Source organism: Lepisma saccharinum, chromosome 13 (assembly GCF_977018435.1).
Source record: "Lepisma saccharinum chromosome 13, izLepSacc3.1, whole genome shotgun sequence".
Taxonomy (NCBI): Eukaryota; Metazoa; Arthropoda; class Insecta; order Zygentoma; family Lepismatidae; genus Lepisma; species Lepisma saccharinum.
Window position 1 is genome coordinate 19,865,921 of NC_139241.1, and position 17,452 is coordinate 19,883,372.

A 17,452-nucleotide genomic window follows, 5' to 3' on the forward strand; every position below is an offset into this window, starting at 1 on the left:
CTCATATGGGGTTCCACTCGTCCACATGTTGTGCAGGAACAACCATTGCACTCAGTTTACGTGACTGCACTTTTCCTTTCTATTTTTTAGAAACCGACAAAAGAAAAGTTTGCATGTAAAAGGTTGCATGTGGGTTCACTAGCTCCTTCATTCTTGGTCCGTTTTTCTTTGAGGAGATGACACCTCGAGGGCCTGTTAGGTGTACAGTGACATCTGCACGTTATAGGGACCTCTTTGTGCAACACGTCATTCCAGCTTTGCAAGAACGGAACTGTGAACACACCACCATTTTCATGCAAGATGGGGCAACACCACATGTCACTCACCACGTGAAAGATTTGCTGCGAGAAACCTTGACTAATGACCGCATAGGCAGTTACCAGATGCATGGCCTTCCAGATCCCCCGACCTTAATCCATGTGACTTCTGGCTGTGAGGATATTTAAAAGATCGTGTCTATCAGGGACATGTCTGGTCTCTGCCTGATCTGAAGGCTAGCATACAACGACATGTCGCTCAGATTTCACCAGACATGCTGTGAGCAACCGTCGACCATGCCGTGTAATGAATGCAGCATGTTGCTGAATTGGGAGGCCATATTGAACAGTTCTTGTAACCATAGTTCCTAATAAACATGCCAGAACCATTGTTCTCATGTGTTTGATCTTTCCTGCCTTTTTCCTGTAACTATACCACGTTTTGACGGCTTACAGCGCCATTTTTTACCCTGGTGGCGAGAATTGAAACGAATTTTTTTGTGCATAATTCGCGAGCGCATTGCTTCATTAGCATATCTACGAAGTTTCAGACTGCTACTCTCATTACAGCCCGTGCTGTACCACTCTGAACACAGTCACTTTAATTATAACCACCTGGTATATGGTGAATCAAGATAAAATTTTTGAACATGCGGTAATGTACGTATGTGAGAGTGCTGCAAAGAACGTTTATCGCTCGAGCAGCAAATAGTTCCCATGGGCAACAATAGATGGCACACAAATTAATAGTTCTTCCGCTCGAGCGAAAAACGACTGAATGAGCAAAATACACTCGAACCCTATTAGCACACGTATTTCCATAATTTGTCTATGGTAGTGGACCCTCAAATAAGATCGTGAAGTAAAAGACAAAGTGAAATTGAAAAATAAGTTAACACAGTCATCATCTCCATGTTAAAATGCAGTTGTGTGTATCTTACAGAGATACGTGAAAATGAAATAGATGATTATGAGCTGAAACTGCTTAGGCTGACATTTTATATTTTAATTCATGTTATTTTATTGTCACATTGAAATGATGTTGATTAAATGTTATAACAAAAAAAAAAAGGTAAAGTGCTCCCCTGTGCATAGCACTACGCCATGAAGGCGTATAGGGGGTGAGGGGGTAACGCCCCACACTTCTTTGATCCGGTCGTGAGTGGGGGTGATGTGATCAGCATCACGCCCCTGGACCGCCTTTACCCCCCAGGGTTTCCCCCAGGTACCCATGTTATTCGACGCTGGGTGGGCGCCGGGGCCGCTTCCATCGTTAGAAAAGTTCCCGGATTTGAACCGGCCGGGGATCGAACCCGGGACCTTTAGCATGGTAGTCAGACGCTTTACCGACTGAGCCACCGCAGCCAGTTATAACAGCATTTTATTATTTCGCAGAATATTATTATCCTTTCCGGTAAGTGAAAAATGATGTACACGTACTTCTTGCACTGTGATATGATATTCGTAATTGCTTAGGCAGGTCTGTCAGCATGTGTTTTACGTTTCGGTCTGTAGATATTGCATACTTTCATGTGTGCTGTATTTGAGTCTTACATAATAATATACGGAATTATTATTTAGAAATGTAATTGCATAGAGTAGTTTCCTTTAGTGTATGGGTTTAATGTTGACAGTGCTGCTTATTAGACACTGAAATATGGGATGATGCCAATCATTTCACAACGAGTGCAGTATGAACGAGCGCAGCGTTCGAACGAGTTTGAGTGAGCGAAAGTGGTCCAATGCAGTACTCTAACATATGTTCAAATCAGTAATTTAACTGCAAATGTACAGCTGTCCCCACTTTGAATAACTGTGTCTTCCTCCATATAATTTTTGTTATTTAAAATCAAGTTTTCTGCCAGTTTTGGCTAATCGCGAGAATGGGGATGAGTGATGATATGATTAAATTGATGAACGGACTTCCACAAACAACACCCATGGCCAGGCTTGGATTCAAACCTGAGACGCTTGGTGTCATAGAGTACTGTGCTAACTACTCTGACACAGAGGTTAGCTCTTTATGTTTCCAAATATTATTATGTTGGCATTCAGTTCTGTGAATCAGGAAATGATAGAAACTTTGCAATACAACTTCATTGCTACAAACAAACTGAAGTTTTCTTTACATACAGTGTGTTTTAAAAGTCCTGCAGTATTCTAAGAACATATAACTTCTAAAGTAATAGGTATATTACAACAAAATTTTGTTCATTACACAGAGGAAACTTTAAAATTAATGTTTGATGTGGTTTGGTTCATCGCCAGATCTCCAGTTTGGCACCATTCACATCCAATCACTCTTGCAATCTACTTTTGAATCCGAGGATTGCATTCTGACGGTGCTCGTCCGGAATGTTCTAAATCACATCATGTACCTTGAACTTCAGGTCGTCAAGATCTGTCGGTTTCTGTGCATACAACTGGATTTTGGCATGTCCCCACAGCCAGTAATCACAAGGTGTAAGATTTCATTGGACTACGTTGCACGCTCTACTGCACACATCATCACTCGTTCTTGACCTCCTACTACGTGGTAAATCTGATATGCTTCCCACCTACTACGTGGTAAATCTGCTACGCTTCCCACCTTAAACTTTTTGTACCATCTCTGGATACTTGTCTCTGCTGAAAGCATTTTCCAAAACACAAGATTTTAACTCGGCAAGCCATAACATGCACTGAGACTTTTCTTGCATCGACACCATCTTCCATCACGTGATCTCCTTCACACATGTCATTCAGCATTTTAAATTTTCCTCTGTGTAAAAAACAATATTTCATTGTAATAAACCTACTACTTTAAAGTTATAGCTTTTTAGAATCCCACAGGATTTTTAAAACACACAGTATAAGTATATATTTTTTTTTTCTTGGAGGGAAAGAAAACTCTTATAAAGCAATACTGCAAAGCAAAGATACAATTTTAGCTGCATTATCTGGTAGTAAGCTGATTAAATATATTATTTCTGTAGACAAGCGATATGATAGATTGTCTTGACGTGTGGAAAAGAAGTGCTAGGAGAAGCATAACTCACATTCAGGCTGAATAAGTTCCCCTCGAGAGTAAGACCTTCTGCAGTATATTTCACTACGCAAGGTAAAATTCAAAAGCATAAAAAAAACAAGGTGAAACAAACAAAACAAAAACTAATGTCGTGGAAATAAAACAGGCAGGCAGTGATGCGAGTATCAAGGCAACAGGCATTTCAACATTCATTTGCTGAATGCTTTTTTTATCATGCAGAGAGGACACTCTCGTACTTACAGCGTACTGGAAGCTAAGTTAGTGTCTTCATGTTTTAACTGCCCATCGAGGGCTAGGCCCCACTTATCCTTATTGTTGGCCAGTAAAGGTGTCAAAGTAAATACTTTTGACAAAGTGAATCCAGGTCCAATGGGACAGCCCTCTCTGTAAGGAAGAAGTTTAAGGATAACTACATCTTACGGCAAGCAAACGGTGTCTGATTTTTTTTTACTTACATTGTCGACGACGCCAAATTAGTATCCTCGTGTTTCAACTGGCCATCAAGGGCTAACCCTCTCTTATCCTTATTGTTGGCTAACAATGGAGTCATGTGATATACCTTGGATAAAGTAAAGCCTGGACCAACGGGACAACCGTCTCTGGAAAAACCACAGCAACAATGTTAAAGGAAAAAAGAGAAGAGACTGTATTCTCCTCTGCAGCTTCACGGAAAGACAACATTGAAAAGGCATAGAAAATGCCAGTCATTCAACAACTAAACTCACCTTTGGTTATTTCCCCGTTGTAGTAAATTTCCACTACAAAACAAAGAATAACACAAAGTCATTCATTTTCAAAACATCAGTCAAATTACTGTCTTCTATCTATTATTGTAATGCACTATTTCTACTATGATGGATATTTTTCAAAGCAAGGTTTCAATGAAAAGACTATCTGAAATGGAAACACCACTACGGAACAACCATTTTATAAATAATGCCCGTTTACATGTGTGAAGGGGAGGAAGGTTATCCTACACTGCACTGTGTGTTCCGCACGAGACAAGAAAAACAAATCATCTCACATTGTATCTAAAGATATCAGTTTGGCAGTTACGCGGAGATAGGTAATTAACTCGGATGATTAACTTACTATTCATTTTTTGGCGTAAGTTTTTTTATTTTTCTTTTCAGCGATCGATTTTGACACTCGTCTGGTGGCTTTGTCAGCTGTGAACTGACAAAGCCACCAGACGAGTGGCAAAATCGATCGCTGAAAAAAGAAAAAAAAATTGCGTGGAAAAATGAATAGTAAGTTTATCAGAGTTAAATCATTTCACTGCAAGGTATTACAACAAAATAACAAAATCTTATTACCAATTGATAGCACAACAAGATCAAACCACTTTTTCAAACCAAATCCTTACGAATACAAGGGGCATTCAATAACGACTTTCCTGGCCCACTTACCAGGGGCTGCGGGACATACAAGTTTGCACACTTATTAGTCAGTCTCTACATAGCTGCCACACAGAATCACACACCTCTACATGTTTTGTGCAGCTGGGTTGGGACTTAAACCAGGACAGTATCTCAGAAATGAGTTTGCCATTATCTGGCAAGTGCCTGTCTTTTAAAAATAACTTCATGGAGGAAAAAGAAGTGGAAGTCAGATGATGGGAGGTCAGGACAATAAGGAGGATGGGGTAGAATTTCATAGCCACAGAAGCATTCTATCCTTTGGGCATCATTCACATTGTGCACAGGAGAATTGTCTTGCAAGAGATGACACGCCTTTGGAAAGCGCACCATGCCTTTCTTTCTTGGGTGAAATTCTGTAATTTAACCAGCATTGAGGGATAAAAGATCTTGGGTTATTGTGGTAACTTTTGCCAGAAATTTTTTCACTGCCACTTTCTCCTGGTCCTAAAGCACTGCGAGGTTCACGTTGCCAGTGGAAGGTTGAGAACATGCTTTTGAGGTGGTGGTGAGTTGCAGTGCTTCCATTGCTAAGATTGTACTTTGTGTCTGGGTCTTGGTGATAAACCCATGTCAACCTATCTAATTACTCTAGTGAAAAAAGTTTTCTTAGTTTTCTTGGCAAATGACTAATGGGTACAAACTCAAGTGTTGTAATCATGCACTCAAGTTTTCCTCAAATTCCACGGGTTTTCATATTTTCAATCCCCTTCCTTCACATAGTTTTCCAAAGATACGTGGGCTTTTGCTAGCTCTCGGGGGTGGGTCTTCCTCCATTGACGGATTGATTTGGTTAGTTTACATTGCTTTCCTTCCATTTCGGCTAATAGCAACAATGAGGGTGAGTGATGATATGATGAAATTCATAGGGACACTCACAAAAGTTAGCAGGAGAACCTGATTTTGTAGTTCTTCTGGAAAGGTATTAATAACAGGGGAACCCAACAAGCTGAAACTTTCTGCATTTGCTTTTTTTTTCTTCCACAAAACGGATGTAATCTTTACTTTTTCAGCTAGTTCCTGAATGTGGCAATCTTCTACAATTGAAGCCTCAACTTCATTGATGGGGTTTCTGCAGTTGACAGGAAATAGAATCCATTTCCACTTATGTCTGACCACATCTTATGCCAGTGCTTTATGATCTCATAGGATGAGGCATTTGGGACAAACGTTGTTGTCTTTCAGGAACAGGTACCTGATAACCACCCTATACTCCATTTTCTCCATCCTCACATCTTTACATCCATAAAACCAAAAGTTATTAGTTGATGGCTACAAATCGCAGAATGTCACATGGAAAGATGCATGTTTATCCACATGCACTTTCATCCTCATACAACCACTGGATGCTGGTTAGGGGAAATCTTTATTGAACACCCCTCTGCTATTTTCCTAGACTTTAGTTAGTAGCTTTGCATTATTTTTGACTTGCAGAATAAATATAATATTACATAGTGCAGGATAGAATGAAGTCTGCTATTTCTTTGTACAGTAAACCCCCCCCCCTGCCATCCACTTACATAAGTAATGCATTCTGTAAACTTTTACGTAACTTGAATTTTATGTAAGTTGAATTTGTAAATTACTTAAGTGTAACTTCGTAAGAAACTGCAATATTTATTATTATTATATTTATGTATATAAATATGTATATTATTTACACAGAATGAAACATCATGCAGCAGTATTTACTCGGATATAAACTATAAAAGTATGAAAAATATATAAAAGAATATAAAAACAAACTGAAATCACACTTTTCAAATAAAGAAAATGTCTCGTGACAGCTACTTACAGTTATTGTGTAACAGCAAATTTACTTAAGTCGCGTATTACGTAAGTCGGGGGTTACTGTACTCAAACAACTGCACAATAGCCCTCACAGTGATTGTTCAGTAACAAACTTTAGACTCCAAACATTTCAAAGCTAAGACAACCTGCATCAAGAGACAGGTGGGAAATCAATCCCACATTGCTTAATATTTCTTCTAATAAATAAATATATGCTTAAAAAACACTACCAATCCACTTTGCTTTTGATATTTTCATGGAGCTGATAATCAGAAACTTAAAATAAAAAAATTAAAAAACCTACTACTTTAATGTTACTTTACATTATAGAACAACAGGTATTAAAGTTATGAACTCAATATATGTGTAACTTACTCGCTCTCTACTTCAGCAACGGTACACTTGTACTGAGCTGTAGAAAATAAGCATATGTCTGCAAATTGCCGTACTGCAAAAAGAAAGAAAAATACGTTCTGTTTCAAATATGATCTAAGTTAATACATGTAAAATATTACTTAAGTAAATAAGCACTAAGTGAGAAACTCTCTCCAGTTTATTACGTGACTAACAATTCTGTTCAGAAAACATTTCACCAAAAAACACTATGTCATAGACCTGATGAGCTTTCGCCACCACCTTGGAAAAATTACAATCAATTTTAGGATTTTAGTTCACATTTCTTTAACTGCTGGAGGTATTAGGGAAAGTTTCAAACAAAAAATAAGTTGTTGTTTTTTAATGTTGTTTCATTTCCACAATTTTTAAAATAAGAGTCATTTTACATCACCAGTATTGTGAAAAGTCATTAAATCTGCTGGTATATTAAAATTACATTTGCTTTGCTGTTGCAGCATAGTTATTAATATTCAATAAATGGATTGGGTGAATGTAGACATATATATACAGTGCACATTCGTTTTGACTCTGGGCCGAGATAGCACGTGAACAACTTTGAACAATTCATATAAAACAGGTTAGTACTCATTATGCAATCCAAATATAATTGTCTACATGCTAAAGATATGTGGTAAATAAGCGAGACGTTACGGGATGAAAATGCCGGCATCTGCACCATATCTTGGCCCAGAGCCAAAACGAACACACTATATATTAGGGATGGGACCAATTAATCGGTATACTCTATCGGTATCGGCTGATATAGGCGTATTGGTGTATTGGTTTATCGTTAAAATTACCGATTATTTTACCGATCCGGTATATCAATAAATATCTGATAATTTAGTGCAAAATTCTGCAATTTTGTTATAATTTTTATGTATAATCTCCATGCCCTACTTTCTAAAAAAGTAAATGTCTAAATATGTTATTTCTTTCGCACTGCAGTCACCTTGAAACAACCACTTATTAAGGAGGTCAATGAACCTTTCAGGTTCTTCAAGGACCATTTCTAATTTTATATCGGTTATCGGTACCAGCAAATTTTATATTGGTACTTTATTGGTATTGGCCCATCCCTACTATATATATAGGTAGAGACCTACATTTTTCGCAAATGTGGTAACCGGAAAAAAAAATTGGAAGGGGGTGCTTATATGTATACAATAATACAGGGAGGTTATTTCAGTCTTTTACCGCGAGAGCGTCCAGGTCCCGGCAAATTGCATTACAGAAAGTCCGTAACAGAAACTGCTTGTTTTGTAATGTTTCCACTTTTCACAATTACTGTTACAATTACAACTGAAATAAGCACGTACCTTGTCAAAAGGATGCTGAAAAAGGTGTCCTCCCAAATACAAATATTTCCGGCTCCTGATTTCTGACATCTAATCTTTCTTAGACATCGCTACTTTATCCTCAGTTGACAGAAAGGGAAGGCAGCATCGTGGTGCATAAAGCAAACCAAAAGAGTAAAATGATATTTAAAAGAAATAACAATGATGATCACTAACCTCCTGTGTTATAAGAGATGTTGAAAATTACTTCCTTCAACAGCAACACATTTCAGGCATCTGCATATCAAATTCCTCTGAACATCCATAAGCTCCTCGTGTGTGATTCTGGCAATTTCTCTTCTGACATTTTCTTTTAAATCCTCTATTGTATGCGGGTTGTTCTGATACACTGTTTTTTAAGTTTCCCCATAAATAATAATCACAAGGAGTACGATCTGGGCAACGAGAGGCTCACAACCCAGTACTGAAAATTCTGTCCTCAAAAATCTCCGCAATAAAATTAAGTGATTCGTAAGCAGTGTGGGCAGTAGCAGAGTCCTGCTAAAAAAAAATACTGCTGGCATTCATTGTCCGTTAATTGTTCAAAAAAAATGTTGTAGTATGTCTCTTCAATACCTTTCACCATTGATAGTACCTTCATAAAAAATAGGCCCTATTATTCTGTGCGCATTCAAACCACACCACATGCCAATTTTTGCAGGATAGATCGGAACTTCATGCACAAGGTCAGGTTTTTCTGCGCTCCAATAGAGATTGTTTTGTGAAATAACTCGGCCATTCAATTCGAACCAAGCTTCTTCTGAAAATATGATTAATTCTGGATTTACGCTGTCAGCAACAATACTATCCAGCATCCAGTTACAGAACTGAACTCTAGTCGCGTGATCGTGAGGTTGCAATTCATGAACCACTGTAATTTTATAGGGTTTTAATCTAAGTAATTTAGTGCTGAGGATTTTGAAATGCCTGCTCCCTGAGCAAGCCGGCGGAGGTATTTTTTTGGGGTATGTTCAAGTCGTTCACCAATTTCGTGTAGCTTTTCTTCCGTAAGTCTGTCTGACGTAGTCTGGAAACACGTTTCTTAGGTTCAAGAGATCCTGTCTCTTGTAATCTTTTAACGAGGTTGTAAACAGTCTGTCTCCCCAGAACAGGATTGCCAGGAAATTTTCTTGCGAATCGCCTGACCACTTTTCTGCAACAGTTCGTTTTCACGTAAGTATCGTACATAAAAACTCTTTGTTCAAGACTATATTTATTTAGCGGCATAACTAATGAATGAATAACAATTAACACAAAATAAAGCACTAGCACTGAATCACAATACCACAGTATAAACAACACACATACTGATAAATGCAAACAGAAGTGAACACGAGCTTGCACTCACTACGTCTAAACAACTGGTAGTCGACAGGTGTCGCATTTATGTAGTATCAAGCGCCCTCTCGCAGCTGACAACTCCCCCGATAAGCTGATGGCACTCTCGCAACAACTGAGGATAAAGTAGTGATGTCTAAGAAAGATTAGATGTCAGAAATAAGGTGCCAGAAATATTTGTATTTTTGAGAACACCTTTTCCAGCATCCTTGCAACAAGGTACATGCTTATTTCAATTGTAATTGTGAAAAGTGGAAACATTACAAAACAAGCGGTTTCTGTTACGGACTTCCTGTAACGCAATTTGTCAGGATCTGTTGCATGACTGGGCTGTCAAGCAGCCGACGCTCTCGCGATAAAGACTGAAATAACCTCCCTGTACATTCTAATCACATTTTATGCTTATGAGCAAAATGATACATGTAATTTCTGTACTTTTTGCAGATTAGCATCTGATTTCTACTTTGTAAATATAACAAACCTTTACATCAGGAAAAAATGTCAATTGTATTATTTCTCTTCAGCGTGCATTCAATAAATCATGTTACCAATATAGAAGAGGATCCCTACAGAACCTTCAAAAAGTTTGTATGCAGTTAGAACATAACCTGCATATCAGCATGTTAGCTGCTGAGGAATTGAATATTAATATATGTAACCCCTCAACTCAAGCACATAGAACATTTGGTAGCTTTCCAAGACAAGGTTTCATCAAGTTTTTCCTTGGTAAGCACAGAGCAGAACACTGCAACACAGCTAACCCTAAGTTTACAGACAGTAAATAAAAAAGTGGCTCTTTCTAATCAGTGTTCACTTCAAAGAATTTCCAGTTCAAATTGTCACTGTTGACCCCACAACATGTTACCAAGAAAATATCCCATGCTGTTGCAACATGGCACCTCTGTGACTGCCTGTGTCATGATTTATGTTTTATTCAGTGTAGTTTGCTAAGGTGATAGGTGGTAAACCGATAAGTTCTCATAAGTATTATTTGTGTTGATAGAATGCCACAACATTAAGTACACTTATGAGAAAAGAATTTTTATGCATGAGTAGGGACATGTATATTTAGTTTTGGACGAAAACACAAAATTTGAAATAACACATTATAATGTTAATTTTTCATGTTTTCAAAAGGAGTAAGGTGTATTTTGATATCCATGTTTGGTCACGAAATGATGCAAAATGAACTGGAAAATACAAAATAAACTCTTCAACATGAAATTTACGATTTATTTACTGATGCGACACCTTCTGAGGTTTGAATTATCCTGTGTTATGCAAATCAAAGGATATTAATTAATTCTGCCGTAAATATGCGAGAAGCAAAAATAGACTCCTTTACACAGGAATAAACTTAATACTCTCAAAACTATATAAATGTGCTATTAAAAGTGAAACAATTTTGTGTAATAAGTGGTTTTTTAATAAAATTTAGGGTTTTATTCACCATTTTAACACCGAAATGTCATTTCATTTACTGCTTTTGATCTCAAAATAATCCCAGTTTTTGTACAAAAATCTTGATATTTTATTCACCATAAATATGTGGCTATGCATGAGTCTTATTAGAAAACACACTCAAGCACAAGAGTGAGGAGGCAATTTCTAAGGCAATTCCCTAGTGTGTCTACTCCACACATAAATACTGTGCATCACTTGCTAATAAATTTAGGAAAACAGGGTCTATTCTTGATAAGACGTTGCAAATAATAGTCGTGTCCTTACCAGAGGGAAACTTGACAAAACATTGTCTTGGAAAAGCATTAACCCCTTGAGTCGAGGGGTTACGTGTATCCAATTCTGCTTACATACTTCCAACCACTATGGAGTTTACACAACAAAAGTCTTTTGAAGGCATTATATAATTCTCATATTAATATAACTTTAATTTTGGATAGTAGTATGGATTTTACATAGTGAAAAGACATTATTTCAAGGCTGTGTGTCTGACAGTAAGTCAAAAGAATAAACAAAAGAAACACAAAGTAAAAAAAATGTAAAGAGAATAAGGAACATGTCTGGTAACGGTAACTATAATAAGTAACACAGTTTAAATGACAAATGAAGATGAAGTGGTGAGCAGCAAGGTCAAGCAATTTTTGCAATTTCCTTGCTTTCCATTTCAGACATCACAAGAAAGGAAAGGTAAGAAATATATGTAAAAATATACAACGTTCAACAAATATTCTGCAAAGTGCAGAAATGAAGGTATGTATGTGTGTGTGTATAAATGTGAACATAAATGGATAACATATATAACTAACTAACTAACTAACTCTCTAGCCTTCTTAAACCCGAAGGTTCATGGCTGCAGCAACACAGGCCTTCCATCTGCCCCTATCTTGAGCAAGATCTATATACGCTTTTCCATCCCTACCGATTTCCCTTAGGTCCATCTCAACGTTGTCCCTCCATCTTCATCTTGGCCTTCCTACAGGTCTCTTACCATCAGTTTTCCCAACAAGAATCCTGTGAACTCCTCTTTCCTCTCCCATTCGTGCCACATGGCCTGCCCACCTAAGTCTTCTTGATTAATTATTCTAATAATAATATATATATATATTAGGGATGGGACCGATTAATCGGTACTCTATCGGTATCGGCCGATATAGGCTTATCGGTGTATCAGTTTATCGGTAAAATTAACGATTATTTTACCGATCCGATATATCGATTATTTTCTGATAATTTAGTGCAAAATTCTGCCATTTTGTTGTAATTTTTATGGGTAATATGCATGCCCAACTTTCTAAAAAAGTAAATGTCTAAATATGCAATTTCTTTTCACTGCAGTCACCTTGAAACACACATTTATTAAAGAGGTCAGTGAACCTTTCAGGTTCTTCAAGGACTATTTCTAATTTTATATCGGATCGGTAGAATATCGGTTATCGGTATCGGTAAATTTTATATCGGTACTTTATCGGTATCGGCCAAATTTTCATATCGGCCCATCCCTAATATATATATATATAAATGGATAAAAGCAAGGAGGGCTAAGTAAAAATCAAAGAAGGTAAAAGGAAACACTCACCGAACAGTGGAAAAATTCAAAATTTTTGCTAACTTCGTAGCATCATCAGTGTGAGAAGAAAGAGACTGAACCGGAAGTTGGGGCCATGCAGAGTTGCCAGGTCCCCATTGAAGAAGAAGCTGTGCTTAGAACGAAAAAACACTGTTTCGTCACCAGGCTAACTATGAGTGGGTGGGAGGGGTTGGGAGGGAGGGTGGGCTAAGGTGGGGACGTTACTGGTTGGCCTTGTTCAGGCCAGTTGGAGTGGTTGCACTCATGGCAGATATATAGGCCCTCTCCCATCTTTTGCGAACAGAGGTGTTGGCTGGTTGGGGTAGGAGATGGATAATCGCTACCCAGAAGCAGTCGTTGAAGGGGATGTTGTGGTGGTTGCTGTGGACGGCGACAGTGAAGTCCAGGTTGTGGGTGGAGGAGTGATGGTTATTGATGCGGAGGTTGAGGGCAGTAATGTTTCCCCCATGTAAAAATCACCACAGATGTTGCAGATGAGGATGTAGATTAGGTTTGAGGCATGGCAGGTCCCCTTGGGATAGAGGGTAAATTTGCCAGTAGCCATGTGCACCTGGAGGGTGTGAGATGTAATGAGGATGGGGCAGGTCTTGCACCTGGGGCGGTTGCATTTATGGGCAGGGGGGGTGTTGGTTGTGTGGTGAAGGAGTGTTGTGGACCAGCTATTTCATCAGTGCTCACCAATGACCCTACCCCACTCAAAAACAACCAGACTGTACTCAATTTATCCAGCCATAAACTGAGCACTGATGAAATAGCTGTTTTATCCAAAGGCATTACCTTCTCCCCCACAACTCCCCCCAACCAATTGTGCCTACTTTTTGACATACACACCTTTGCTCGCAACCTTCGATGGCAACATTTCTGGGCCAAAAACCCCTCACTCCACACTACTACCAACGAAACTCACCAAAGCCTCCTTCAATTTAGCCCCCCCTCCTCCCAAGATCCCCCTTGCCCACCAACCACCCCTTGGAAAGGTACATCACTGCGATCATTTCCACCACCTCTGACAGCTCATTCTAAATGACCTCCACAACCAACCTAACTCCTTTTACCTTCTTTGATTTATATATATATATGTGGTGTGTGCGTGTGCAGAAATGCAAATCAAAATACCTGATACTTTAATTTTTTTCACTGTACGGTTGGAGTTATTTGCTATGTGGACATTGACAGCTACACTCTCTCCATGGTGATAGAGCTGTGAAAATAATAAAGACAAGTATTTCAGAATCAAGAAATCTGTTCACTTCACATTAGAAAGAAATTACTGTTTTTCTAAACAATATTTGCACAATTCCCATAACATTATATAGTGTCTCACTGTACAATACTGATGAACTTTCAGCCAGAGAGAACATCAAGAAGCACAGGTTTTCTTGGTAACATTTCAAATTGGAGGTTTGAAACTACAAGACCTTGAAAAGGAGATGTTTTTCCTATTTTATATGTATGCAGCCATACAATAAAAACTCAAGGTTGCCACTGGGATTTATTTTTGTTGGAAAATGTACTAAAAGAGGTCATATTCTGTTGAAAAAAACATCATGCCTAAAGGCTCTTGCAGGTTGAAGTTGCCTGGTTTAACACCTCCTAAAATCTTGAATACATGCACAGGATATTCCCACAATTAACAAAATCTCTTTCCCTTTCTGTGGGCATTGCTTCTCTCAATAGCAAACCCAATACCAATTTTCTCAGCTGTGAGGAGATTTTCATTTCTTGGAAGATCTATAGTTAACATCTTAGAAACAGTATCAGCTTCACATAACTTGTTAGGCCAGCAGCACTGTACCATCAAATTATTCATGAAATCAGTGTAAAGCACAGGAAATAGAGCTTTGGAACTTTCTCAAAAAAAACATTCCTGTTAGTTTCATAATTTTAAATGAAGCTAACTTAGATTTGAGAAGTGGCCTTCCCAACGATTCTGATAGAACCCAAAGCTGCTTGCTGGAAAATCACAATTCTTTAACATATTTCTTGGTGTGATCATAGATGTCCTTGTCAAACAATTAACGTTCTCCAATCATCTTACCATGCACAATTTCAAAGGGAAATCTTCACATCCACTAATCGAAGTATAATTAGCATGGTATGTTATCCTTCAAAAGGTAGTACAAGTCACACAGATTGTTTGTGTACGCTAACTTCAATCAACTGGCAGGTAATAAATGGTTTCATTAGTAGAAAAAGAGAGAGGGAGGTTATCGGCTGTCTGCAACACCAAGTGCTTGCTTGTTTGAGTTCTTTAAAGTCCACTTTATGCACAGAAAGGCTAATCAGGACTAGATCAAAGTAAGATCCAAACCAGTATGTGCCTCCACAGGATATTGAAACGGCAACACCAAGTGAAAGTGTGTTATGCAATGCCAGTCCCAGATTAAAACTGACTGCATTCTAATGTTTTAAATTTCGCTGACACCATTGATTTTCCATGGTCTTTAATCTCATCTTTGTCCTCCTCCATGGTCGTGCAGTCTAATGCGCTGTGCTTTGGACTCCGACTGCTGGACAGAATGGGTTCAAGTCTGCCTGGGTTTTCAGCCTGTGCGTAGGACCAGTGGCAATCAACCATCGTGAGGAAATTGGGGAGCTACAAGTGAATAGCATAACCTGGTCTTGGAAATCTCATATAACGGCAAAGGGTCCGGGTTCGATGTGCTGACCCACATCACCCCATTACCGGTTGAAGATCTCCACACCTCTAGGTAGGATTGTGGGAGGGACACTGGTAGTCGGCAGATAGGCCAAGGCCCTTCTAGGGCTGTAGAGCCATGGATTATTGTTATTATTTAATCTCATCTTTAGTGTTTCTCCTGACTTTCCAAATTGGGGACACTTTATTGCATGTGTTGCACATGGTGACTTTGTATTAAGGATGGATTCAATACATTTATTCAATGAATTAGTACCACAAATAGCAACAATTGCTTTTGTTTGTTGAACAATCTGTTTGTGGCACACAAAAAAAGTTTTTCCACAGAAAGTATAAATGTTAGTGACAACCATGAACCTATGCTGCACAGCTGCATACATACAAGTTGTCAAATACTCTTTTTTAAGGACTCAAAGTGTCACAATGAGGCTTTAAAAAAAGAGATATTCATTTAGATGTTCTCCATGTGCTGTGAAAGTTTATTGGTGTTGTATGGTTTGATTTGATATTTGTTAATTAGATTCATTTTTATGCTACTTTTGGCTAATCACAACAAGTGATGATGTGATAAAATTGATGAAGGATCACTCACAAAGAACACCCATGCCGAGTCTGAGATTTGAAGCAGGATCCCTGGGTGTTGTATGTACATAACCCTTTCACTGCTAAAACCATAATTATGTATTTTGTGAAATGCATGTCCAGCACATTGAAACCTTAGATTTACAAATTCCACATAGCATATCATCAATCAATACTTTCTTACTGAAAATATTAAATTAGAATATTGAAACTTTGATGTCATCCATCTGATTGATTTGTTTGCTTCATTTTACATCTTTTTTTGCCACTTTTGGCTAATTGCAAAGATGGGTATGAGTGATGATATGATGAAATTGATGAATGGACACTCACAAACAACCAGGCCGGGATTCAAACCCCTGGCATCATAGTGCAATGTGCTAAGCACTCTGCCATGGGAGCTGGCATGTAGTCATCTGTTAGGAACTGAATGTAATTTAAAATTATGCTGGTTCTTATCCTGAGTGGCTTCTAGAGGAAAAAGTCTAAATTAGTGCAAGTTGCAGTTCGGGAACCACGAGCTTACAGGAATCCCAGGGATGCAAAAAATAGCAGAAATGGAAGAAATGCTAACTTCAACAAATTGGGTGATGAACATTCTGATTTTGATGAATTATTTAATTCCGACAGTGAAAATGAAGATTATGCTGTTATGTAAATGAGACCCATTAGTAGACACTCCTTAAAAGTACATATACATAAAACTAACTAACTAACTCTCTAGCCTTCTTAAACCCGAAGGTTCATGGCTGCAGCAACACAGGCCTTCCATCTTTCCCTATCTTGAGCAAGATCTATATACTCTTTTCCATCCCTACCGATTTCCCTTAGGACCATATCAACGTTGTCCCTCCATCTTCGTCTTGGCCTTCCTACAGGTCTCTTACCATCAGGTTTCCCAACAAGAATCCTGTGAACTCCTCTTTCCTCTCCCATTCGTGCCACATGGCCTGCCCACCTAAGTCTTCTTGATTTAATTATTCTAATAATATCTGGACATGAATACAAATTATGTAGTTCTAAATTATGTAACCTTCTCCACTCACCTGTCTCCTCATCCCTTTTAGGTCCAAAGATTTTCCTAAGGATCTTATTTTCAAATACTCTCAATTTATGTTCCTCTTTCAATGTAAGGGACCAAGTTTTACATCCATATAATACTACAGGCAAAATTACTGTTTTGTATATTTTAACTTTTAGTTTCTTAGATATTAAACGAGAAGACAAAAGTTTATGAAGAGAGAAGTAACATGCATTTCCTGAATTAAGCCTACTTTTTATTTCCTCTTTAATATAATTTTCATTTGTTAATATTACTTGAATATAATATAAACTTGAATGTTATTGTTAATATTATTTGAATTTGGAAACTGGTTCAAACGAGTTGTTATCAATAATTAGATTTTGATTATTACCTAACACTTGGTTTCGGCCTGTAAGCATATATTTAGTTTTCTCTTTGTTAACTTCCAAACCTATCTCTTTAGCAGTTTTGAAAAATATTTTAGCATTATTCTTAATTGTATTCACATCATCCCCCAGTAAGTCTACATCATCTGCAACATATACATAAAACTCATTTATAAATGTTACAATT

The 17,452-nt window shown here is 38.0% G+C and overlaps 1 protein-coding gene across 3 annotated transcripts in view; it reads right to left on the reverse strand.

Annotated features, from left to right (window-relative positions):
* Positions 1-17,452, reverse strand: part of krz (beta-arrestin protein kurtz) — a 117,924-nt gene that overhangs the window by 35,699 nt on the left and 64,773 nt on the right. Inside the window, exons 8-11 of one of the 3 annotated variants that reach the window (XM_083133935.1) lie at positions 13,731-13,815; positions 6,870-6,942; positions 4,011-4,043; positions 3,526-3,669 (exon numbers count right to left, since the gene is read on the reverse strand). In XM_083133935.1, the coding sequence (XP_082990061.1) occupies positions 3,526-3,669; positions 4,011-4,043; positions 6,870-6,942; positions 13,731-13,815 (335 nt within the window). Of the gene's footprint in view, positions 1-3,525; positions 3,670-3,740; positions 3,885-4,010; positions 4,044-6,869; positions 6,943-13,730; positions 13,816-17,452 lie in introns of all 3 variants that reach the window. The other 2 variants (XM_083133936.1, XM_083133938.1) reach the window with 2 other exon arrangements.